This window comes from Oncorhynchus mykiss, chromosome 11, assembly GCF_013265735.2.
Source record: "Oncorhynchus mykiss isolate Arlee chromosome 11, USDA_OmykA_1.1, whole genome shotgun sequence".
NCBI classification, from domain to species: Eukaryota; Metazoa; Chordata; class Actinopteri; order Salmoniformes; family Salmonidae; genus Oncorhynchus; species Oncorhynchus mykiss.
The window spans coordinates 77,547,196-77,574,419 of NC_048575.1; the positions used below are offsets into that span (position 1 = coordinate 77,547,196).

General features: G+C 42.4%; 2 protein-coding genes across 2 annotated transcripts; both read left to right on the forward strand.

Annotated features, from left to right (window-relative positions):
• Positions 1-1,119: 1,119 nt before the first annotated feature.
• Positions 1,120-4,723, forward strand: LOC110535121 (cytosolic phospholipase A2 delta-like). Its single transcript, XM_021619983.2, has 3 exons — positions 1,120-1,256; positions 1,669-1,869; positions 4,284-4,723. Exons 2-3 carry the CDS (start codon positions 1,711-1,713, stop codon positions 4,542-4,544), a joined length of 420 nt encoding a protein of 139 aa, XP_021475658.2. The 5' UTR covers positions 1,120-1,256; positions 1,669-1,710; the 3' UTR covers positions 4,545-4,723.
• Positions 4,724-15,176: 10,453 nt separating this feature from the next.
• Positions 15,177-27,224, forward strand: dhfr (dihydrofolate reductase). Its single transcript, XM_021622191.2, has 6 exons — positions 15,177-15,459; positions 15,892-15,941; positions 18,887-18,992; positions 20,728-20,854; positions 23,257-23,372; positions 27,034-27,224. Exons 1-6 carry the CDS (start codon positions 15,368-15,370, stop codon positions 27,113-27,115), a joined length of 573 nt encoding a protein of 190 aa, XP_021477866.2. The 5' UTR covers positions 15,177-15,367; the 3' UTR covers positions 27,116-27,224.

Genomic DNA, 27,224 nt, shown 5'->3' on the forward strand with positions numbered 1-27,224 from the left:
TCATTTGTGTGCTATTAAAAAAACGTTCTTGTAACGTCTCCAGTCATGTAAAATGACATTTCAAATCTGATTTCATGAAATGCAAAGGCAATTTTTTTTCCTTAGACCCGCACATACAACGACATGCATTTCATGGAATCAGATTTGAAAAGGCATTGTTTTTCCTTAGACCCGCATATACAACGACATGCATGCAATGGAATCAGATTTGAAAAGGCATTTTTTTCTCCCTTAGACCGCATATACAACGACATGCATGCAATGTGCTTTATTAAATGTGATTGGTTTTAACTCCCCAGTCTTCAGGACTGAATGTTATGAAACTCTGTTTTATGCCCCTGACCAGCAGGACCTCAACCGTTACACAACGCTGACCTTTGACCTCTGACCCCACGCTCATTCCAAACACCCTCTTGACCTAAGAGACGTACATGCTATGTACTCACCCCTATCACAATGTCTGATTATCATATTTAAGTGCATTTGTTAATGAACTAACCCCAATAACTGAGCATATGCCAAATGCTCCCTGTGACCTTGTCCCTACTGAATATTGGGATCACTCATCTGATATGACAATAGCATCAATAAAGGAACCTACATCTCAGCATTATGGTCTCAGTCTGGATATTTATTTCATCACGTAAAGTGTTTACTTTTTATCTTAATATGTCAGTGATTATGAATTTGAATTTTCATGGATTTCTCTTTATGAGCATTGAGATCTGATTTCCCATACCCAGATTAAGCCTAATGCTGAACTTAAAAAGCACACTTAATGTAGAATCCCTGTTGAAAGGGCTTTTCTTTGTCGTCCAGGACCAAGTTGAATTTGTGTCCAGGAAACTAGCCCACAAAGTGTTGATTCAAAAGCCTGGCCTTCATTCATCAGCATCAGAGAGGTTAATAATACTTGTAGGTGTTGCTGTTGTTTAACAACAGAGTGCTATCTCATTGGTTGAGGGATCACTGAGAACAGGCCACCTGTCTCCTTTGGCCCTCTGTGTCCCAAATGACACACTGGCCTAGATAGTGCACTACTTTTGACCAGGATCTATAGGGCTCTGGTCAATAGTAGAGCACTATGTAGGGAATAGGGTGTCATTTGGGACAAAGAATCTGTTTGAGTATGTTGAGGGTATATTGTGGATGCACAGGTGAGGTCTTTATAAACAGTGAGAGGGCATAGGAAAAACCATAAGTGGTTGTTTCCCCCTGAGGCAGACAGACTCGTCTCCAGACTCTACAGAACACAGGTATTATGACCTTTTAGGAGTCACGTAATGAGAGTTTACTTTATAATGTATTCGATTTGAAAATGGACATTATGTAAAGAACTCACTGGGCAAAAACTGGTTGAATCAACATTGTTTCCACAAAAATACAAAAAATCTGTGATGACTTTGAATCAACGTGGAATTCTGAATTTGCAAAAAGTAATCAATGTAACCTAAATCCAACGACAACCAAATGTAAATCAGAAGTAGACTTTGAACTGTGACCAGTGGGTATTGTCCTGATATATCCTGTTCGTTCTATCTTCTAATTATTTATGTATTTTAATGTCTCTCTTTTCTTGTTCTTCTTGCTCTGTGACATGCTCTTAGAGAAACAGGTGATGTGCTTATATTTTCTCCTTTCATCTCCCTATCCCCCCTCTCTCTCTAGTTGTCTTCTCTCCACGGATCAAGCCCTATCTGACTGAGAGACATGTCCTCCTCCTCTCTCCCATGGTGCCTGCTGGTGGTGTGTGTTCTGACTGTGGTCCAGATCTATGCTGCAGAGGAACCTAAAGTCCTCAAGGTGTTCAACCTCCATGCCACTGACCTGCACAGCAGCCTGCTAGGGACCCCTGATGCCTACGTCGAGGTAAATCTCTCCTCATCTGAGTCACCTGTCCACCATGACAGCTGATGTGTGATGTTAGGATTATTCGATCCCGGGCTGTATCACAGCCGGCCGTGATCGGGAGTCTCATAGGGCGGCGTACTATTGGCCCAGCGTCGTCCGGGTCAGAGGAGGGTTTGTCTTTGTAAATAATGTCACGCCCTGACCTTAGAGAGCCTTTTTATGTCTCTATTTGGTTTGGTCAGGGTGTGATTTGAGGTGGGCATTCTATGTTTTTGTTTTCTATGATTTTGTATTTCTATGTTTTGGCCGGGTATGGATCTCAATCAGGGACAGCTGTCTATCGTTGTCTCTGATTGGGAACCATACTTAGGTAGCCCTTTTCCCCCCTTTCAGTGTGGGAAGTTAACTTTGTTTGTGGCAAATAGCCCTTAACTCTTGGCGCACGTATCCCTTTAACGGGATCATTTTCGTAAACAACCTCTGAATTGCAGAGTGCCACATTTTTTAAAAAATGACAAAAAATATTAATTTTCATGAAATCACAAGTGAAATATACCAAAACACAGTTTAGGTTGTTGTTAATCCACCTATCGTGTCAGATTTTGAAAATATGCTTTACAGCAAAAGCAATCCAAGCGTTTGTGAGTTTATCGATCACTAGACAAAACATTACGAACAGCTAGCAGCAATGTAGATTGGTCACGAAAGTCAGAAAAGCAATCAAATTAATTGGTTACCTTTGATGATCTTCAGATGTTTGCACTCACGAGACTCCCAGTTACACAATAAATGTTCCTTTTGTTCGATAAATATTATTTTTATATCCAAAAACCTCAATTTGGTATGTTCAGAAATCAACAGGCTTGAGCGATCATGAAGGGCAGACGAAAATTCCAAATAGTATCTGTAAAGTTTGTAGAAACATGTCAAACGTTTTTTATAACCAATCCTCAGGTTGTTTTTAACATAAATAATCAATAATATTTCAACCGGATGGTAAACTATTCAATAAAAGAGATAAAGAAAATGTGGAGCTACAACTTTCGCGTGCATGAACTAATCGAAGGACATTCAGCAATCCAGTGACGCGTTTTGATAAATCTTGCTCATTTTTCAGAATAATACATTGAAACTATGTCTAAAGACTGGTCACACCCTATGGAAGCATTTGCAAAAGGAATCTGGTTGATATCCCTTTAAATGGAGGAAAGGCAGGCTATGGAACAGGAGTTTTTCAAAATAAGAGGCACTTCTGGGTTGGATTTCCTCAGGTTTTCGCCTGCAAAATCAGTTCTGTTATACTCACAGACAATATTTTGACAGTTTTGGAAACTTTAGAGTGTTTTCTATCCTAATCTGTCAATTATATGCGTATTCTAGCATCTGGGCCTGAGAAATAGGCAGCTTACATTGGGAACATTATTTTTTCCAAACATAAAAATTCTGGCCCCTAGCTTCAAGAGGTTTAAGCTTCACGGTTGTTTTGTATTGTTTATTGTTTTTTGTCGGCGTCATCCTAAATAAAAGGAATATGTACGCTCACCACTCTGCGCTTTGGTCAACTTCCTTTGACGGCTGTGACAAATAAGGATTTGTTCTTAGCTGACTTGCCTAGTTAAATAAAGGTTAAAAATTATTAGGATAATTTTCAGCATTAATATCAGAATTCATAGAGTTAGTTAGAGGACTCGTCTTTGTATCTGAGCATGGGCAGCGCCATTAATGCCATCTCCATTTTTAAGTCAATTTTCACAAAGCTTATATTGGTAATTTACCGCCACCTGCGGGGCTGGAGTCCTGAACCAAATCTTGTCATTAATTTCATTCAATCCATAGTTAACCCAATTTGAAGAAAGAGACAATGCTCTCCTGATCTGCTCTCTGCTGATCATCTGCTCTCCTGATCTGCTCTCCTTCGCTGATCCCTCCCAACGCACTGGTTTCCACTACATACCACAGCCACACAAAAAATGTATGCATTAATTTAAGGTCAGGGTTAGGCATAAGGTTAGCAGTCTGGTTAACGTTAATGTTAGCGTTGGGGTTGGGTTTAAAATCCAATTTTACAAAGATAAATTATAGAAATAGGCGGGGTTTATGACTTTGTGGCTGTGGTAACTAGTGACGACCATACCCACTCAGTTGACTACTTTAAAGGGATACCGCGAGATTCTGGAGATTCTTTACCCAGATTCTTTACCCAGATTCAGATGAACTCGTCGATACCAGATTTATGCCTCTGCGTGCCGTATGAAGGAAGTTACAGGTAGTTTTTCGAGTTAATGCTAGCTAGGTATGCTAGCTTACCTGTAGACTTCCAGTCATTGTGCTATGCTAGCATACATTAATGTATCCTCATAGGCGAACGGGTTATATCCATGATGTTTCCTCTATCTAACTCTATGATCATAATCATTCTCATTATTATCCAGGTGTTCAGAGCTTACGGCTTTCTCGGGAGGACAGAGGTGAAGAACAACAACCATGACCCCAGCTGGAACGAGGAGTTCAGCTTCCTCAACGCCCATGAGAACAACATCTTGAGGTTGGAGGTGTACGACAGCGACATCAACTCCAACGACCTGCTGGGGACCTGCGAGCGCTCCATCAAGATCGGAACTTGGAAACATCAATGTTTCCTCAAGAAGGGTGGGATCCTGAACTACTCCTACACCCTCGAGCCTCTACAGTAGATCCTGAACTACTCCTACACCCTAGAGCCTCAACAGTAGACACTGTACTAGTCCTACACCCTGGAGCCCCTAGCCTAGAGTAGAGCCCCTCCATCAACTACTGTAAGCCCACAATGCTCAGCTAGAGTAGCAAGACCTCCTCCTCCATTGTCTGACCCCTCATCTGTTACATGTCTTTCTCATTCTCCTGAACTGAATACTAGGCTCCTCTTGTCCTCTCTAGGTTTCTTCCTAGGTTCTGGCCTTTCTAGGGAGTTTTTCCTAGCCACCGTACTTCTACACCTGCATTGCTTGCTGTTTGGGGTTTTAGGCTGGGTTTCTGTACATCACTTTGTGACATCAGCTGATGTAAGAAGGGCTTCATGAATAAATTTGATTTGATTGAACCCGGCCTCTACTATTCCTACATATGATGTTTATAAACCCTTGATACTGATGCTATGTATTGGCCAACGAGACACTTTGAAGCCAGCAGCCGCCATATTGGTTCTCCTCATAAAGAGCAGTCCTCCACAGGATGTCACGGACAAAATTACTTGTATTTAAGTTTTTCGTTGTTGTAGCGGGGACAGTAACATTAGTACTCTCTAAAAAGTATACTTTAAAGAATGTTTTATTATAACAGTTTTTTATTTAAATGTGTATGTTTAAAAGTATGCATTAAGGCAACTATGATAGAATATACTTGGCAAAAACAAATGTTGACAATAATACATGCATTTCTATAGCCTCTAAAATCGTTTTTACAATGGTGTAGGAGTTGAATGGTGTAGGAGTTGAATGGTCAAGGAGTTGAATGGTCAAGGAGTTGAATGGTCAAGGAGTTGAATGGTGTAGGAGTTGAATGGTGTAGGAGTTGAATGGTGTAGGAGTTGAATGGTATAGGAGTTGAATGGTCAAGGAGTTGAATGGTCAAGGAGTTGAATGGTGTAGGAGTTGAATGGTATAGGAGTTGAATGGTCAAGGAGTTGAATGGTCAAGGAGTTGAATGGTGTAGGAGTTGAATGGTATAGGAGTTGAATGGTATAGGTGTTGAATGGTCAAGGAGTTGAATGGTGTAGGAGTTGAATGGTATAGAAGTTGAATGGTATAGGTGTTGAATGGTCAAGGAGTTGAATGGCTGCGCAGTGACTTCAAAACAGCACTCCATTAAAGTATTCTAGGGTTTTATAAACATCCCTGATTCCTACATCCTCAACTAGACGGACGCCTGCTCTCACCAACAACAACATCCGGCCCCCATCTAACCCCTCTCCTCTGACATGGATTTCTCGTTCTCCTCAAACTGAGCTGAAAAACCGTCCTCCCCCTGACCTCATCCTCAGACTCATCATAAGAGAATAGATTCTAGAACATTGAGCAGTACAAAACTCCACCTCCACCTTACAGTTAGTGTATTGTAATTAGTGTCTACACTGATGTCTCCCACCTTGTGTATTTGAAGTTTGACTCAGTTATATGACCCAGATCTGGTTGTCCCACTATAGTTACATCTTTTACAAGTACTGTGTCTGTTTACCTTATGCAGCATTGAATGTGTTAACCTCTGTCACTTACTGTGTTTTGACAATGAGGCTTACATCTTTTCAATCATAGTCTCCTCCCATGTTTAGTTTGGAGACCGGTCTTTGGCCACAAATTGTCAATAAAACTGTGGAATTATGATACCAACAAGGTAATTGAACCTCTGTTAGAGAAAATGGAATTCCTAGAGAGAGAAATTAAGAAAACCTTTTAAGCCAAATGTGTTTGTATATGGTCATAGTGTTAGCAGCATCTTCCTGATTATCACGGCTGTTGAAAAGAGAGGACCAAGGTGCAGCGTGGTGAGCGTACATTTGACTTTATTTAAGAATGACGCCAACAATAAACCGTGACGCTGAAGGCAATAGTGCCAACAAACAAAGACTACTTCCCACAAAGAACGGTGGGGTAAAAAAGCTACCTAAGTATGGTTCCCAATCAGAGACAACGATAGACAGCTGTCCCTGATTGAGAACCACACCCTACCAAAACATAGAAATAGAAAATCATAGAAACACAAGACATAGAATGCCCACCCCAACTCACGCCCTGACCAAACCAAAATAGAGACATAAAAATGATCTCTAAGGTCAGGGCATGACACTGATTCAACATTGGTTCTCTTTCACAACAGATAAAAATGTAAAACAATTAAATAACATAGCCTTTCCCCTGCAACGACTGTTGTTGTTTTTGGGGATTGTGATTAAAACCTTTTAAGGATAGGGGGCAGCATTTCGACTTTTGGATAAATAGCGTGCACAATTTCAACTTCCTGCTAATCATGCCAGGAATATGTTATATGCATATGATTAGTAGTTGTGGATAGAAAACACTCTGAAGTTTCTAAAACTGGTTCAATCATGTCTGTGACTATAACATAACTTATGTATCAGGCAAAACCCAGAAGAAAAACTGTTCAGAAATATATATATTTTTCTCCTCTGACCGTTCCCTCAGTTGTCTTTGCCAAGGGAAATTAGATAGCGACCATTTTACAGTTCCTACGACTTCCACAGGATGTCACCAGTCTTTGGAATTGGGTTGAAGTTAATCATTGGTGAAACAAAGAAGAGGCACATCCTGGAACAACGTTACACTGTTGAGAGTTACGCAAGAGGGAAAAAGGGGCATGTTTTGTTTACTTGCTCTATCGAATACAGATTCCCCCGTCTACAATTTGATCGATTATTAACGTTTAAAAATACCTAAAGTTGTATTACAAAAGTAGTTTGAAATATTTTGGCAAAGTTTATAGGCAACTTTTGAAATGTTTTGTAGTGACGTTGTGTTTTGGAAAGCTGTTCTTTTCCGGCTTTATAAATGGACATTTTGGGTATACATGGACGGAATTAATCGAAAAAAAGGACCAATTGTGATGTTTCTGGGACATACTGGAGTGCCAACAAAGAAGCTCGTCAAAGGTAATGCATGTTTTATATTTTATTTCAGCGTTTTGTGTAGCGCCTGCTAACGCTAGTTCTTTTGTTTACAACTGGTTCAACTGGTTCAGGGCGGTGCATGCTATCAGATCTCATGCTTTCACCGAAAAGCATTTTTAAAATCTGACATGTTGGCTGGATTCACAACGAGTGTAGCTTTAATTGAGTACCCTGCATGTGTGATTTAATGAAAGTTTGAGTTTCATCGCGTTTTATTTGAATTCGGCGCTATGCATTTCCCGAGGCTAAGGCCACTTGAGACGCAAGCGTCTCACTATCCCCAAGAGGTTTTAAGTAAGAAAGTAGTATTCAGCTATTTTTGGTATACCCGACCAGATGTACAGATAGCTAAACTGGATTCTTATTGTGCTGTAAAGAAACATGTTTTAAATTAAACAATGTTGGAATGAGGTGTACCAATCACATTTCAGCCCAGCTTGAACAAACACGGGTGTGGAAAAACGTGTTGCCGTGGGAATACATCATCATGACAGATGATAAGTAACTCAGCACAACCCTCCCCCCTTCCTTTGGGTTGTGCCGTGGCGGAGATCTTTGTGGGCTATACTCGGCCTTGTCTCAGGATGGTAAGTTGGTGGTTGAAGATATCCCTCTGGTGGTGTGGGGGCTGTGCGTTGGCAAAGTGGGTGGGGTTATATCCTGCCTGTTTGGCCCTGTCCGGGGGCATCGTCGGATGGGGCCACAGTGTCTCCCGACTCCTCCTGTCTCAGCCTCCAGTATTTATGCTGCAGTAGTTTATGTGTCGGGGGGCTAGGGTCAGTCTGTTATATCTGGAGTGTTTCTCCTGTCTTATCCGGTGTCCTGTGTGAATTTAAGTATGCTCTCTCTAATTCTTTCTTTCTCTCTCTCTTCTCTCGGAGGACCTGAGCCCTAGGACCATGCCTCCGGACTACCTGGCCTGATGATTCCTTGCTGTCCCCAGTCCACCTGGTCGTGCTGCTGCTCCAGTTTCAACTGTTCTGCCTGCGGCTATGGAACCCTGACCTGTTCACCGGACGTGCTACCTGTCCCAGAGATACTCTGAGATACTCTGAATGATCGGCTATGAAAAGCCAACTGACATTTACTCCTGAGGTGCTGACCTGTTGCACCCTCGACAACTACTGTGATTATTATTATTTGACCCTGCTGGTCATCTATGAACATTTGAACATCTTGGCCATGTTCTGTTATAATCTCCACCCGGCACAGCCAGCAGAGGACTGGCCACCCCTCATAGCCTGGTTCCTCTCTAGGTTTCTTCCTAGGTTCTGGCCTTTCTAGTGAGTTTTTCCTAGCCACCGTGCTTCTACACCTGCATTGCTTGCTGTTTGGGGTTTTATAGGCTGGTTTTCTGTACAGCACCTTGATATATCAGCTGATGTAAGAAGGGCTTTATAAATACATTTGATTTGATTTGAGATATTAGTTCCTTGTCCCTTCCAAATGACTCCCTATTCCCTGTGTAGTGCGCTACCCACTCTATGGGCCCTAGTCAAAAGTAGTGCACTATATAGGGAATAGGGTTCCATTTGGGATGAAACCTCCCCTTTATGGAGCCATTGGGCTGGCTGGTTATGAAAACATTACTAGCGCCCAAATCCTTGCTTCCTCCCTCCTTGTTTCCTCAATTCCTCTTAAAGATCATTGGAGGAGAAGGTCCATGGGAGGGACATTGGATCCTCTCCTCCAATGAGCTTTAAGAGAGAGGTTACTGGTTGGTTACTGGGAGTCTGGGACTAACAGGTGAGTAATAATGATGAGAATTCTGCCACGCTAAAGATGATAAACACCTCGTTGTCAAATTGTAGGCTAGCTGTTATTTCAACAACAACAAAAATATGGTAAAAATTAATTGTTTTATGAAGACTGAAGTCTATCATGAGTAAGTATATCATTTGTATCTATTATTTGTTATTTGCTAACTTTTCTGTGAAAGGCAGTAGCATGTATTCATTAGCAAATCAAATTAGTAGCAAATCATTTTTATTTCATCTCTCTGTGTTCTCATAATTTTCCTTCAATTTGCAAGAGGCAAGAGGAATGTCACCAACGAAAACATCCCAGCGTGTGAAACATCCCCCCTCTGTCTCCGTATGTGTAGGTAATCTATCTGATGCTGTCTGGTCATAAAGAGAACTTGTTCTCAACTTGCCTACCTGGTTAAATAAAGGTGAAATAAAATAAAAAGTATAACATTGTTGCCGCCATGTAGCATTGAATGCAAGAGAAGCCAACGAGCAAAATAGCCAATCAGCGTTGCGCTAAACTTGTGGTTTTACTTAATTCTCCGTACTGGCCAATGATTATAATGGAAATTCTGATCCAACCATAAATTCCTGCAAAGTCCACTTCACAGGACAGCGGTTTCTCTCCGGTTTTGTGAAACAAAGGTGTGGTTGAATTTATTCTGCCACTGAGTCTTCTTATTGTCTCGGCCTTTAAGCCTGTATATCACTGTCGCAAGGCATATGAACGAACAGGTTATAGCGCAAATAATGCAATAATCACAACACATAGGTTGTAATATGGCTTTTTCCCAGTGGTTTTACCCACGCACCACTACTGGTGAAGGGAGCATCAGTAGTACAGAAGAATTGCTAGACATTCACTCGCTAGATGCACAATTAAAGGGCCAGATGCACAACTAAAGGGCCATATGTGCAATTAAAGGGCCAGATGCACAACTAAAGGGGAATTACACAAGATAATTCAAGTTTTGTTTCAGACCTAAATAAAATTGTTTTCTGATGTGAATTAGGAGTAATGAGGGGGGCAGCTGTCTAAGGCACTGCATCTCAGTGCTAGAGGCATCGCTACAGATCCTGGTTCGATTCCATGCTGTATCACAACCGGCCGTGATTGTGAGTCCCATAGAGCGGTGCACAATTGGCCCAGTGTCATCCGGGTTAGGATTTGGCCAGGGTAGGCCATCATTGTAAATAAGAATTTGTTCTTAACTGGCTTGCCTAGTTAAATCAAATAAAAATGAGGCTGTGACATGGACATCAAATTTAATCGACAGCTCGAAAATATAAGATAGAATATGGGTATGAAATTACAGATTTATAGGGTTCGCCTTAGAGTTGTTTATTAACCATTATTTTACCAGGTATATTGACAGAAAACATAGTGCACTACTTTCTCTTGTACACTTTTTACTTATTTATTTATTTTTATTTCACCTTTATTTAACCAGGTAGACCAGTTGAGAACACCTTTATTTAACCAGGTAGACCAGTTGAGAACACCTTTATTTAACCAGGTAGACCAGTTGAGAACGTGTTCTCACTAAGGACATGGAGAAGAGTTGCAGGGGAGAGAAGAAAGAGAACAATGTGCTTATTTGAAAGTTAGACAAATGGAAAATTTGATTTTTTTAAAAGTAGCTCTCATGCTAGAAAAGGTTGAAGACCTCTGACCTACACTGTGGTTGTAGTGGAGGATGGGTTCCTTAAAAGGAGGTGTCTAGTTGAGGGTGTTGACTACAGTAATAGACATTGTTCTAGATGAAAGGAGTGGTCTAGGTTTCAGCTCAGGTCTGAGGAGAACGAGAAAGCTGATGGGGTCAGACATGGGACATTGTGGTAGATATAGATAAGAGGACTAAGAGATATGGGAACAGACGTTGCGTAGATAACAAGAGGCCTCTACTCTAGCTGTATATAGGACTATCAGTAGTAAATGCTGTTTTAGATAAGAGGACTCCAGGGTAGGGTGTACTGTAGGCTTTAGGAAGTCATTTTGAAGTCATGACCGCTCAGTGTTAGTAAGATATCATCACCGTATAGGCTGGTTTTGAAGTCATGACCACTCAGTGTTAGTAAGATATCATCACCCTATAGGTTGGTTTTGAAGTTATGACCACTCAGTGTTAGTAAGATATCATCACTGTATAGGCTGGTTTTGAAGTCATGACCGCTCAGTGTTAGTAAGATATCATCACTGTATAGGCTGGTTTTGAAGTTATGACCACTCAGTGTTAGTAAGATATCATCACCCTATAGGCTGGTTTTGAAGTCATGACCGCTCAGTGTTAGTAAGATATCATCACCCTATAGGCTGGTTTTGAAGTCATGACCGCTCAGTGTTAGTAAGATATCATCACCGTATAGGCTGGTTTTGAAGTCATGACCACTCAGTGTTAGTAAGATATCATCACCCTATAGGCTGGTTTTGAAGTCATGACCACTCAGTGTTAGTAAGATATCATCACTGTATAGGCTGGTTTTGAAGTCATGACCACTCAGTGTTAGTAAGATATCATCACCGTATAGGCTGGTTTTGAAGTCATGACCACTCAGTGTTAGTAAGATATCATCACCGTATAGGCTGGTTTTGAAGTCATGACCACTCAGTGTTAGTAAGATATCATCACCGTATAGGCTGGTTTTGAAGTCATGACCACTCAGTGTTAGTAAGATATCATCACCGTATAGGCTGGTTTTGAAGTCATGACCACTCAGTGTTAGTAAGATATCATCACCGTATAGGCTGGTTTTGAAGTCATGACCACTCAGTGTTAGTAAGATATCATCACCGTATAGGCTGGTTTTGAAGTCATGACCACTCAGTGTTAGTAAGATATCATCACCGTATAGGCTGGTTTTGAAGTCATGACCACTCAGTGTTAGTAAGATATCATCACCCTATAGGCTGGTTTTGAAGTCATGACCACTCAGTGTTAGTAAGATATCATCACCCTATAGGCTGGTTTTGAAGTCATGACCACTCCAAGTGATACAGTCAAGGGGATCTAGTGGCAAAATGACCATACATGGTGAGGCCCGGCAGCCCTGCCTTGTAGAACGGAGAAGCTAAAAGTGACAGATGTTACAGTCTGCCATTCGTTTCAAGTGAAGCAATAGGTTCATGATAGAGTGCCCTGATCCACTGCATAATAGCAGGCTCAATTTAGAGAGAGTATAAAACACATGAGGCCAATTCCATTCTGTCAAAAGCTTTCTCTGCATCCAGCGATACCGCTACTTCTGGATACTGGAGAGAGCTAGCCCCTTGACTTAACATGGAAAAAGTATCCTCGTGTTGTTGGAGGATAGGCCACCTGGTACAAACCCCACCTGCAACATACATATGGTCAGTTCTCAAGCATCGTCTCAGCCAATGAGTCTCCAGGGTGCTGGCTATGAGACGGCAACGCCCTATACTACGTGGCAAACAGGGATTTGAACTGAAATCTTTGTCGTGTCCCAAATGGAAGCTGGGATGAAGCCCGGGTTAACAGAGATGGTCTCATTACATAATGACAGGTAGGTTAGGGTACGACTGTGAGAAAAGGCTTTCCTCCAACAGGTAGGTGACAACAGAGGCCAAGCAACAATACTATATTGAGGGTGATTACGGGGTTATCACAGGCCAAAGCACATATCCTCTCAAAGTAAGTAAATTAAGCCTTGGAAAAGTAAGTCTTGTCTGAGCCAGACCAGCCCATAGAGGCAGGAGCCCATCTCCTGTCTCTGTAATGTGACTGAGGCAGCTTGATGTTCAAGCACACCCCCTGGACAGGACGCCAGTAGCCTACACGTACACCCCCTGGACAGGACGCCAGTAGCCTACACGTACACCCCCTGGACAGGACGCCAGTAGCCTACACGTACACCCCCTGGACAGGACGCCAGTAGCCTACACATACACCCCCTGGACAGGATGCCAGTAGCCTACACGTACACCCCCTGGACAGGAAGCCAGTAGCCTACACGTACACCCCCTGGACAGGACGCCAGTAGCCTACACGTAAACCCCCTGGACAGGACGCCAGGAACCTACACGTACACCCCCTGGACAGGACGCCAGTAGCCTACACGTACACCCCCTGGACAGGACGCCAGTAGCCTACACGTACACCCCCTGGACAGGAAGCCAGTAGCCTACACGTAAACCCCCTGGACAGGACGCCAGGAACCTACACGTACACCCCCTGGACAGGACGCCAGTAGCCTACACGTACACCCCCTGGACAGGACGCCAGTAGCCTACACGTACACCCCCTGGACAGGACGCCAGTAGCCTACACGTACACCCCCTGGACAGGACGCCAGTAGCCTACACGTACACCCCCTGGACAGGACGCCAGTAGCCTACACGTACACCCCCTGGACAGGACGCCAGTAGCCTGCACGTACACCCCCTGGACAGGAAGCCAGTAGCCTACACGTACACCCCCTGGACAGGACGCGAGTAGCCTACACGTACACCCCCTGGACAGGACGCCAGTAGCTTACACGTACACATTCTATGATACAGGCTAGAAAACAGCAGGTCAACAACAACAGGTGTCCTTTCCCCCAAAGTAGGCACTGGGGGACTGGCCTCCTGGGTGGCACAGTGGTTAAGGGCGCTGTACTGTAGCGCCAGCTGTGCCACCAGAGACCCTGGGTTCGCACAATTGGCCTAGCGTCGTCCGGGTTAGGGAGGGTTTGGCCGGTAGGGATATAGAGAGAGAAACAGAGAAAAGGGAAGGGAAGCAGATGTGTGACCAGAGGACACATTCGGAGGACGAGGAGGAGAAGGAGTGGTTACTGATGATAATGTCAATAATAATCATCATCATCATGTGAGGTCCAGGTCATACCTCTTCTCTGAAGACAGACCACAGTCTCAAACTCTCACACTCTTTTAAAAGACTACACAGACCCCCCCCCCCCCCCCCCATGCCAATGTGGACCCTCTCCTCACCTCTCACCTACCCCCAACCCACTCACCCCTCCCCCTCTCCTCACCTCTCACCTGCCCCTAACCCTCACCCTCTCCTCACCTCTCACCTGCCCCTAACCCTCACCCTCTCCTCACCTCTCACCTGCCCCTAACCCACCCACAATACCCATCTTATCTTATCTTTCAGTGTTGTGGTACAATTGTTATGGTTTTTTCACTTTTGTTTATTATCTACTTCACTTGCATTGGCATTGTAAACATATGTTTCCCATGCCAATAAAGCCCTTACATAGAGAGAGAGAGAGAGAGAGAGAGAGAGAGAGAGAGAGAGAGAGAGAGAGAGAGAACTACCTTAGCCCTTCTAGGCCCAGCATTTCTAGGCCCAACATTTCTTCTCTCCACTGTATTTAGATTTCCCGTTATCTACACATTGACATATACAGTATAGTATGTTCCAAAAATTACCTATAGAGGGCAGTGGCTAATATTTGAGAAATGTACTCCAAAGGACAGCCTCGAAGAAGAGTTGGGCCATACCACAGATTGAACAATGAAACCGATATTTCACTGGATGTCAAATTTGTGACGCATCTGCTTGGCAATTCCACTCAACACCAAAAATGGTAGTGAGAGGAAGTCCACTGGCCAGCAATGGGAGAAGATTGAAGGAGATGGTTTTTGACCAACATTCAGTTTTCTCATCGATTAAACATTTGATCTCAATACAGTTTTTTGTTCCCAAAACTAAAAATCTGCTACGAAAAGAGTGTACTAGGTGTTGTATACTTTACCCTTTACCAAAGTTGTAAAACATCACGTTGTTTAGAAGGATTGCAACGGCGAATTTAGTTGTTGCACACGCGCACTTCACGGAGTAGGCGTTCTCAAACGGAAATATGCAGATATATGCTAGAACAGGCCAATAGGATCTTGCTAACCCGTGCTTGGTTCTGCCCACTATGGCTCATTTGTTTCAATTGGAAACGACAGGCTGTGGTCTATCTGAGTTTAGTTATAACAATCTTTGGCCACACAATACGTTATCATATCCGGTTAAATATGTATCTCTGTTGGCGGGAACTGTACAGTAGTCCACAGTTGGCTGCCTAGTAGGTACTGGATATCTTCATTTTGGTTGAGCTAAAATCATTGTTCATCATTGCACTTTTTCGTCAAGTGAAAATGTCTCGTGTGCTGAACTGCATTGTGGCTGTTTGTCCTGATATGGGGATTGGAAATAACGGGAATCTACCTTGGCACCCGAAGAGACTCAAGTAAGTAACGTTAGCTAGCTAGGCTAACATCGTTAGCCTCATTCATTCATTTAGTTTCAACAGCCATCTACAACAATAGCCTATATACACATCATATCTGTTTCAACTAGCTGGCAACGAATGGAAAGCTAACAACCGTGTTGAAATGGCAAATATTGGTCGATTGATGTGTGGTACAGAAATCTAGCAAGAAATCAGAACAGTCAGCTGCAGATGATGCAATGAGTGACAACGTTCGGGGATCCAAAGGCCAGGGTTTTGCACAATACTTAAGTTATTAATTAACAACATCATGGCATATAACTTAAATTCATCATTTCTGAAGTTAAACCCATACAACTGACTTCACAGTTTTTATTTCTACATTCTTGCTGGACTGTTGTTTTTCTCCCTTTGTCTCACAAACAATAATGACGTTGACTTCTTTTACAGTAATGAATTTAAGTATTTCCAGAAGATGACAATGACGTCTTCGGTGGAAGGTAACAGTCAGTTTCCAAACATTTCACATTTGACGACATGTTATTTATTTTAGCAGATGGTCTTGTCCAGAGTGACTTGCAGTTAGTGCATTCGTCTTCAGATACCGTAGCTATGTGGGACTGCCACATATCAAAGGTATAAAAAGTTACTTTTTCGTCAATAAAGTAGCTTTATCAGTAGAGTCAGAGCTGGGTATGTGCGGTGGGGGTAAAGTGCTGGTTCAGGTTATTATATATTATTATTTGTATTTTTTTACCAATGCGGTGTAAATCACATGAGTTTACTCCAAACATGGATACAGACATTGGCTGATTCAGTTGTAAACACTGTGACAGTTGTCAACATTAAACTGTATTATTAATGGCCACTAGGTGACAGTATAGCACCATGTGCAAAGTATCATGAGACGAAATATCGTCTCTCAAATATTATTTTAAAGGGACTTTTTAACCTCGTATTCATCACCTCCAGCACCAACCCGTTTCTATGATCGGTGGTTAAAAACATAAGAAGAAAGGTCCTTAAAAAAAATGCCTCTGTGAAATCACAGGGTAGGATTAAAAGTCTTTAAAAAAAATTGATTTTCAAATCCAGCAATGAGTTTCTAGCCCAAAGGACAGTATTTTCTAGCTCCCCACGTCACCACGAATCTCAGTGTTTGAAAATCACTGTTTTTAAAATGTTATTGTTTTTGATGATGTAATCGGTGTAACTTTTTAAACTTTTATATTTATTGTCTACAAAACTTAGAAATGCAACTTTTTCACATATGTAGACACTGGTATTGTGCTCATCATAATGAAAATTAGGTTCATAAGTGGTGGAGTTGCTCCTTAATAAAGAAATATGTAAAATCACTGTCATGATCCAAATGAATTTACCGGTACATACCCTCACTGCTTTTACAGTACTGAGTCCAAAGTCAGGAGCATCTACCGTATATAAACCTCATTTTATTGGTCACATACACATGGTTAGCAGATGTTAATGTGAGTGTAGCGAAATGCTTGTGCTTCTAGTTCCAACCGTGCAGCAATATATAATAAGTAATCTAACAATTTCACAACTGCTAACTTATACACACAAGTGTAAAGGAATGAATAAGAATATGTACATATAAATATATGGATGAGCGATGGCCGTGTTGCACAGGCAAGATGCAGTAGATGGTATAGAGTACAGAATATACATATGAGAAAAGTGGCATTGTTTAAAGTGACTAGTGATACATTTATTACATCCAATTTTTAATTATTAAAGTGGCTAGATATCTGAGTCACTATGTTGGCAGCAGCCACTCCATGTTAGTGGTGGCTGTTTAACAGTCTGATGGCCTTGAGATAGAAGCTGTTTTTCAGTCTCTCTGTCCCAGCTTTGATGCACCTGTACTGACCTCACCTTCTGGATGATAGCGAGGTGAACAGGCAGTGGTTCGGGTGGTTGTCCTTGATGATCTTTTTGGCCTTCCTGTGACATCGGGTGGTGTTGGTGTCCTGGAGGGCAGTTAGTTTGCCCCCGGTGATGCGTTGTGAAGACCTCACTGCCCTCTAGAGAGCCTTGTGGTTGTGGGTGGAGCAGTTGCCGTACCAGGCGGTGATACAGCCCGCCAGGATGCTCTCGATTGTGCATCTGTAAAAGTTTGCGAGTGTTTTTGGTGACAAGCCGAATTTCTTCAGCCTCCTGAGGTTGAAGAGGCGCTGCTGCACCTTCTTCACAACGCTGTCTGTGTGGGTGGACCAATTCAGTTTGTCCATGATGTGTACGCCGAGGAACTTAACTTTCCATCCTTCTACCCTACTGTCCCGTCGATGTGGATAGGGGGGTGTTCCCTCTGCTGTTTCCTGAAGTCCACGATCCTCTCCTTTAAATAGTTGACGTTGAGTGAGATGTTATTATCCTGACACCACACTCCGATGGTCCTCCTCCCTCGTTGTTGGTAATCAAGCCTACCACTAGTGTCATCTGCAAACTTTATATAACATCTCACTCCTCCCTCATCACATGACCTGAGCACCTGTATCACATGTCCTGTCATCATCAAATGTCATTCTCCTGTCCTTTTCTTCATTTCTTTCCTCACTATATTCCAGTCCTGGAGGTGACAAAACACCTCTGTTTTTTCTTTCTACCTGGTAGTTAATTGCTCCCACCGAGTGCCCCAGGTCTGAAACAGTCCTAGATTAGAATGAGAGGATGAAAACAAGAAGTATTTTGGCCCTTCAGTTCTGGAATCAAACAGTCCTGTGCTTGACTGTAGGTCTGGCCCAGCCCTGAGACATGGCCTTCATAGACATCATAGCATGCCTCAGCCATGTCTCAGGGTTGTGTAGGGCCCTGAGACATGGCCTCCATAGACATCATAGCAGGCCTCAGCCATGTCTCAGGGTTGTGTAGGGCCCTGAGACATGGCCTTCATAGACATCATAGCAGGCCTCAGCCATGTCTCAGGGCTGTGTAGGACCCTGAGCTATTCTTGACCAGGGGAAACACATGTCTGTCTGGGATTGGTTAAATAAACAGAATGTTGTCATCATCTCTGTCTGGGATTGGTTAGGTAAACAGAATGTTGTCATCTCTGTCTGGGATTGGTTAAATAAACAGAATGTTGTCATCTCTGTCTGGGATTGGTTAAATAAACAGAATGTTGTCATCTCTGTCTGGGATTGGTTAGGTAAACAGAATGTTGTCATCTCTGTCTGGGATTTGTTAAATAAGCAGAATGTTGACATCTCTGTCTGGGATTGGTTAAATTAACAGAATGTTGTCATCTCTGTCTGTGATTGGTTAGGTAAACAGAATGTTGTCATCTCTGTCTGGGATTGGTAAAATAAACAGAATGTTGTCATCTCTGTCTGTGATTGGTTAAATAAACAGAATGTTGACATCTCTGTCTGTGATTGGTTAAATAAACAGAATGTTGTCATCTCTGTCTTTGATTGGTTAGGTAAACAGAATGCTGTCATCATGGGGCGGAAGACATGGTTCTCCATTCCAGAGCGGAACCGGCCACTCAAGAACAGGATCAACATCGTTCTCAGCAGAGAACTTAAGTAAGAGGCATGGAGGACATCTGTAATGACAGCCACTGACCAGCTACTCATTTCTATACAATGTTCATCATCCTGTGTTGTCTGTACCTGCGAGAGAAATTAGGATAATATAGGGAAGGTTCTCTTCCTCTGTCATAAGGGACAATGTAATACTGAAGTCATTAAATACTATGAACCAAAACACATTGTTACTACCGTGTTGTCCTAACATTACTACCATGTTGTCCTAACATTACTACTGTGTTGTCCTGACTGTGTTGTCCTAACATTACTACTGTGTTGTCCTAACATTACTACTGTGTTGTCCTAACATTACTACCGTGTTGTCCTAACAGTACTACCGTGTTGTCCTAACATTACTACCATGTTGTCCTAACATTACTACCATGTCCTAACATTACTACCGTGTTGTCCTAACTGTGTTGTCCTCACATTACTACCGGGTTGTCCTAACATTACTACCGGGTTGTCCTAACATTACTACCATGTTGTCCTAACATTACTACCATGTTGTCCTAACATTACTACTGTGTTGTCCTAACATTACTACCGTGTTGTCCTAACAGTACTACCGTGTTGTCCTCACATTACTACCGGGTTGTCCTAACATTACTACCGTGTTGTCCTAACATTACTATTGTGTTGTCCTAACATTACTACCGTGTTGTCCTGACATTACTATCGTGTTGTCCTAACATTACTACCGTGTTGTCCTAACATTACTACCGTGTTGTCCTAACATTACTACCGTGTTGTCCTAACTGTGTTGTCCTAACATTACTACCGTGTTGTCCTAACATTACTACTGTGTTGTCCTAACATTACTACTGTGTTGTCCTAACATTACTACCGTGTTGTCCTAACTGTGTTGTCCTAACATTACTACCGTGTTGTCCTAACATTACTACCGTGTTGTCCTAACATTACTACCGTGTTGTCCTAACCCTAACATTACTACCGTGTTGTCCTAACATTACTACTGTGTTGTCCTAACATTACTACCGTGTTGCCCTAACATTACTACCGTGTTGTCCTAACATTACTACTGTGTTGTCCTAACATTACTACCGTGTTGTCCTAACATTACTACCGTGTTGTCCTAACATTACTACCGTGTTGTCCTAACATTACTACCGTGTTGTCCTAACATTACTACCGTGTTGTCCTAACATTACTACCGTGTTGTCCTAACTGTTGTCCTAACATTACTACCGTGTTGTCCTAACATTACTACCATGTTGTCCTAACATTACTACCGTGTTGTCCTAACATTACTACCGTGTTGTCCTAACATTACTACCGTGTTGTCCTAACTGTGTTGTCCTAACATTACTACCGTGTTGTCCTAACTGTGTTGTCCTAACATTACTACCGTGTTGTCCTAACATTGCTACTGTGTTGTCCTAACATTACTACCGTGTTGTCCTAACATTACTACCGTGTTGTCCTAACATTACTACTGTGTTGTCCTAACATTACTACTGTGTTGTCCTAACATTACTACCGTGTTGTCCTAACTGTGTTGTCCTAACATTACTACCGTGTTGTCCTAACATTACTACTGTGTTGTCCTAACATTACTACCGTGTTGTCCTAACATTGCTACTGTGTTGTCCTAACATTACTACCGTGTTGTCCTAACATTGCTACTGTGTTGTCCTAACATTACTACCGTGTTGTCCTAACATTACTACTGTGTTGTCCTAACATTACTACCGTGTTGTGTGAATGTCAGAGAGCCTCCAGCCGGGGCTCACCAGCTGGCGTCAGACTTCCGCTCAGCACTCCGCCTGCTGGACACGGCTGAGATGGCAGAACGGGTCGACCAGGTCTGGGTGATCGGTGGCAGCTCTCTGTACGAGGTAAGAAATACGCAGGCCTTAGCCATTGGTCCTTCACATGGAGGATTGGATAGGATCCATTCGGAATGGGTCAACCGTCTCTGAGACATGGCCAGATGGGAATTTGTGTAGAGGGACGTGGTCATAAAGACAGACTTGTAGAGAAATGGGTTTTGAGTGAGTGGGCGTTTTTTGAAACTGTTTACTAGAGTGGGAACTTCATTACTGCTCTAAATGTATTTTACCTCAGAAACAGACGACCTTGGTGCATTCTCCGCTGTCAAAAACACTGAGAGACTTTTAAATTATACTATTTGTCCGCTAAATCTGAAAGAAATTGAAAGTAGAAAAGTTTCAATCTCCATACACACACACACAGAGAGCGTCCCTCATACCTTTCTTTCCCTCGGCAGTCGGTAGGTTGTCATGGAGACCTCATCGCTCAAGGATGCTTTTGACAATACAGCACACGCTCTCGAACTCTCTTCACTTCTCCACACACACACACTCTCCACCTCATATCTCAATCTAAAGGGTTAACTCAATTTGGGACTTTAAGACCTTGACTATTTTCCATTTAACCACAACCTTGTTATGAACACACACACAGACTGTCTGGGTCGATCTACAATGGGGCATATTAGTAGAAAATAATGTCTTGGGTCTATTTGTCAAGAGTTGGAGTGCTGATCTTAGATCAGGTCTCCCCCCTCCTTAATCATCTGATTCATTATGTTCTAAAGGGCAAACTGATCTTAGATCAGGTCTCCCCCCTCCTTAATAATCTGATTCATTATGTTCTAAAGGGCAAACTGATCTTAGATCAGGTCTTCCCCCTCCTTAAAATGTCTTAGGGCTGCAATCCCGTTAACGGGATCGAAATGACAACAGAAAGTGCAGGGCGCCTAATAAAAAAAAAAACAGAAATCTCATAATTAAAATTCCTCAAACACACATGTATTTTATACCGTTTTAAAGGTAATCTTGTTGTTAATCCCACCACAGTGTCCGATTTCAAATAGGCTTTACAGCGAAAGCACCACAAACGATTATGTTAGGTCACCGCCAAGCCAAAGATAGGAGTCACAAAAAGCACAAATAGAGATAAAAGTAATCACTAACCTTTGATGATCTTCATCAGATGACACTCATAGGACTTCATGTTACACAATACATGTATGTTTTGTTTGATAAAGTTCATATTTATATTTTTAAAAAATCTGAGTTTACATTGGCGCATTACGTTCAGTAGTTCCAAAAATATCCAGTGATTTTGCATAGCCACATCAATTTTACAGAAATACTCTTCATAAATGTTGATGAAAATACAAGTGTTACACGTGGAATTATAGATATACCTCTGCAACCGCTGTGTCAGATTTCAAAAAAGCTTTACGGAAAAAGCAAACCATGCATCTGAGAATGGCGCGATATATATATATCCACATGGTGGAAATATATATATCCACCATGTTGGAGTCAACAGAAATCAGAAATAACATTATAAATATTCCCTTACCTTTGATGATCTTCATCAGAATGCACTCCCAGGAATCCTAGTTCCACAATAAATGTTTGATTTTGTTCGATAATGTCCATTATTTATGTCCAAGTAGCTACTTTTGTTAGGGCGTTTAGTACACAAATCTAAACGCTCGTGCAGGTCCAGCCGAACGTCGGAAGTAATGTTTTAAAAGTTATATTACAGGTCGTAGAAACATTTCAAACTAAGTATAGAATCAATCTTTAGGATGTTTTTATGATAAATCTTCAATAACGTTCCAACCGGAGAATTCCATTGTCTGTAGAAAAGCCATGGACCGCAGGTCGCTATCATGTGAAATGCGCATGACAAGGACCAGGCTCTCTGCCAGACCACTGACTCAAAGAGCTCTCATCCGGTCCCACATCACAGTAGAAGCCTCATTCAAGTTTCTAAAGACGGTTGACATCAAAAACTACAAACCTCAGATTTCCCACTTCCTGTTTGGATTTTTTTTCTCAGGTTTTTGCCTGCCATATGAGTTCTGTTATACTCACAGACATTCAAACAGTTTTAGAAACTTCAGTGTTTTCTATCCAAATGTACTAATAATATGCATATATTAGCAACTGGGACTGAGGAGCAGGCTGTTTACTCTGGGCACCTCTGGGCACCTTATCCAAGCTACTCAATACTGCCCCTGCAGCCATAAGAAGTTAATAATCTAATTCATTATGTTCTAAAGGGCAAACTGATCTTAGATCAGGTCTCCCCCCTCCTTAATAATCTGATTCATTATGTTCTAAAGGGCAAACTGATCTAAGATCAGTACTCCTACTCTGAAATGATTGACAAAATGTGGGTCTCGGTCTTAAAATCCCCAACGTATACATTCAGTGTATATATTTGTTGTTGTTTTATTTGTTGTCTGCATCCCCAGGAGATGATGGAGAGTCAGGGGACCAGGAGGTTGTTTGTGACACGGATCCTGCAGCAGTTTAAGAGTGACACCTTCCTGCCTGAAATCAACCAAGACAAATACCGCCTACTGCCAGAGTGAGTATCGCTCATTCATGCATGTATACACATACAGGGCATTCAGAAAGTATTCAGACCCCTTCCCCTTTCCACATTTTGTTACGTTACAGCCTTATTCTAAAATAGATTAAATTAAAAATCTTCATCAATCTACACACAATACCTCATAATGACAAAGCGAAAACAGGTTTTTAGAAATGTTTGCAAATGAATACAAAATTGAAATAAAAAAACATGCCTTATTTACATAAATATTCCGACTCTTTGCTATGAAACTCAAAATTGGGCGTCCTGTTTCCATTGATCAATCTTTGAGATGTTTCTACAAGTTGATTGGAGTCCACCCGTGGTGAATTCAGTTGATTGGGACATGATTTGGAAAGGCACACACCTGTCGATATAAGGTCCAACAGTTGACAGTGCATGTCAGAGCAAAAACCAAGCCATGAGGTTGAAGGAATTGTCCGTAGAGCTCCGAGACAGGATTGTGTCGAGGCACAGATCTGGGGAAGGGTACCAAAACATTTCTGCAGCATTGAAGGTCCCCAAGAACACAGTGGACTCCATTGTTAATTTGAAGAAGTTTGGAAGCACAAATTCTCTTCCTAAAGCTGGCCACCCAGCCAGACTGAGCAATTGGGGGAGAAGGGCGTTGGTCAGGGAGGTGACCAAGAACCCAATGGTCACTCTGATAGAGCTCTAGAGTCCTCTGTGGACATAGGAGAACCTTCCAGAAGGACAACCATCTCTGCAGCACTCCACCAGTCAGGCCTTTATGGTAGAGTGGCCAGACGGAAGCTACTCCTCAGTAAAAAGTGCATGACAGCCCACTTGGAATTTACCAAAAGGCCTCTGAAGGGCTCTGACCATGAAAAACAAGATTCTCTGGTCAAAAAGATCATCAAGGACAAAAACCACCCGAGCCACTGCCTGTTCACCCCGCTATCATCCAGAAGGCGAGGTCAGTACAGGTGCATCAAAGCAGGGACCGAGAGACTGAAAAACAGCTTCTATCTCAAGGCCATCAGACTGTTAAACAGCCACCACTAACACAGAGAGAATGAAAAACAGCTTCTATCTCAAGGCCATCAGACTGTTAAACAGCTTCTATCTCAAGGCCATCAGACTGTTAAACAGCCACCACGAACACAGAGAGACTGAAAAACAGCTTCTATCTCAAGGCCATCAGACTGTTAAACAGCCATCACTAACTCTTAAGTAAACTAACTTAATAAAGGTGTCACTTTAAATAACAACACTTTAATAATGTTTACATACCCTACATTACTCATCTCATATGTATATTCTATACTCTATACCATCTACTCCATCTTGCCTATGCCGCACGGCCATCGCTCATCCATATATTTATATGTACATATTCTTATTAATTCCTTTACACTTGTGTGTGTACGGTAGTTGTTGTGAATTTGTCAGATTACTTGTTTAGATATTAATGGCACTGTCGGAACTAGAAGCACAAGCATTTCGCTACACTCGCATTAACATCTGCTAACCATGTGTATGTGACCAATAACATTAGATTTGATTTACTGTAACAGAGAGGGACAGCACATGTTGGCCATTCAGATGGGGAATGACACACTGGTCCTTAGCTCTTGGTTCTTTGTTCCCAGACCATTTGCCATGCAGCTCCAGGTGTCAGAGAACACATCAATTAGTGTCGAGTCCACAAAACCTTAAGTGAAAACACAGTTAAAAAGGTATTTTAAAATCTTTAAAAAAAATGCAAGATCTTTTGTTAAAAGGGGGGGGGGGGGGGGGGGGGTATGCTAAGGTACATCTGCAGTGAATAGGCCCATTTCAAGTCACGTTCTGAGGTTTTTATAACAGACGAAACAAAATGTGTTGCCACAACAACAGATATCCAGGCTGCTTTTCAAAGGTAAAACATCATCCCTTATGATTACAATCATTTGTTTTGGTTATTAACTAGCTAGTCCCTGAGCAGAACAGAACCAAAGAGAGTGAGTGTGTGTGTGTGTGTGTTATTTTGGTGTGTGCACTCATGGTGATGTCACCTTTTACTGAGACGTTCCGTGTGTTCTACCAGTCACCTTTGACTGAGACGTTCCGTGTGTTCTACCAGTCACCTTTTACTGAGGCGTTCCGTGTGTTCTACTTGTCACCTTTTACTGAGACGTTCCGTGTGTTCTACCAGTCACCTTTTACTGAGACGTTCCGTGTGTTCTACCAGTCACCTTTTACTGAGACGTTCCGTGTGTTCTACTTGTCACCTTTTACTGAGGCGTTCCGTGTGTTCTACCAGTCACCTTTTACTGAGGCGTTCCGTGTGTTCTACTTGTCACCTTTTACTGAGACGTTCCGTGTGTTCTACCAGTCACCTTTTACTGAGGCGTTCCGTGTGTTCTACCAGTCACCTTTTACTGAGACGTTCCGTGTGTTCTACCAGTCACCTTTTACTGAGGCGTTCCGTGTGTTCTACTTGTCACCTTTTACTGAGACGTTTCCGTGTGTTATACCTGTCACCTTTGACTGAAAATGTTCCGTGTGTTCTACCTGTCTGTATCCTCCTAACAATACATTTCTCTGACATCGCTGTCATGTTAGTGGTCACACTGGAGCGTGTGTGTGTGTCAGATTGCGCACAATGACACGTGGGAATGAGACATGTTTTCTAGACTGGTGCTTCTGTGTTTATCCTCTGTTTGTTGATGTCTGTCTGTCATCATGGTGATTTAGGATCAGATTAAACCATGGGGGTCAGATTAAACCATGGGGGTCAGATTAAACCACGGGGGTCAGATTAAACCACGGGGGTCAGATTAGACCATGGGGGTCAGATTAAACCATGGGGGTCAGATTAAACCATGGGGGTCAGATTAAACCATGGGGATCAGATTAAACCATGGGGGTCAGATTAAACCGTGGGGGTCAGATTAAACCGTGGGGGTCAGATTAAACCATGGGGGTCAGATTAAACCACGGGGGTCAGATTAGGCCATGGGGGTCAGATTAAACCATGGGGGTCAGATTAAACCATGGGGGTCAGATTAAACCATAGGGATCAGATTAAACCACGGGGGTCAGATTAAACCATGGGGGTCAGATTAAACCATGGGGGTCAGATTAAACCATGGGGGTCAGATTAAACCACGGGGATCAGATTAAACCATGGGGGTCAGATTAAACCATGGGGGTCAGATTAAACCATGGGGGTCCGATTAAACCATGGGGGTCCGATTAAACCATGGGGGTCAGATTAAACCATGGGGATCAGATTAAACCATGGGGGTCAGATTAAACCATGGGGATCAGGTTAAACCATGGGGGTCAGATTAAACCATGGGGATCAGGTTAAACCATGGGGGTCAGATTAAACCATGGGGATCAGGTTAAACCATGGAGGTCAGATTAAACCATATCTCAACTCAATGATAAATGTTTTTGTCTTCGTGGGGTCAACTCTCTTCTCGTGAATGTTATCTAAGACAAATTTAATGGAGACAAACCCACAAGATAGTGTCGTTATGGCGTAAAGTACCATATTGCCCAAGTTTTACGATGGCCCTAAATAATTGAAAATGGCCAGCCTGGTTTCAGTGAAGAGCAAAATTCATGGTCCTTGTTGTTGTGTGGTTGAGTGGAGCATTGAGGATAGATTTAAGTGGTTGTGTCTCTCTCGGTCTCTCCTCAGGTTCCCAGGAGTCCCACAAGACCTACAGGAGGAGGCTGGGCTACAGTACAGATTTGAAGTCTACGAAAGCATCGACCAATGAGCTATAAACACACCCAGGAAAACATCCTGTGTTGTCATGTAAATATTTTTTCACTGCTCACTGTTGTCACTCAAATTTAATTAATAAAATGTGTTTAATTCCATTACAA

Bases quoted from the DNA above. Each gene is read 5' to 3' on its own strand.
- LOC110535121 (XM_021619983.2), top strand. From the start codon at position 1,711: ATGTCCTCCTCCTCTCTCCCATGGTGCCTGCTGGTGGTGTGTGTTCTG. The intron at 1,870-4,283 runs GTAAATCTCTCC...ATTATTATCCAG, and splicing joins CCCCTGATGCCTACGTCGAG to GTGTTCAGAGCTTACGGCTT.
- dhfr (XM_021622191.2), top strand. From the start codon at position 15,368: ATGTCTCGTGTGCTGAACTGCATTGTGGCTGTTTGTCCTGATATGGGG. The intron at 18,993-20,727 runs GTAAGAGGCATG...TGTGAATGTCAG, and splicing joins GTTCTCAGCAGAGAACTTAA to AGAGCCTCCAGCCGGGGCTC. The intron at 20,855-23,256 runs GTAAGAAATACG...CTGCATCCCCAG, and splicing joins GTGGCAGCTCTCTGTACGAG to GAGATGATGGAGAGTCAGGG.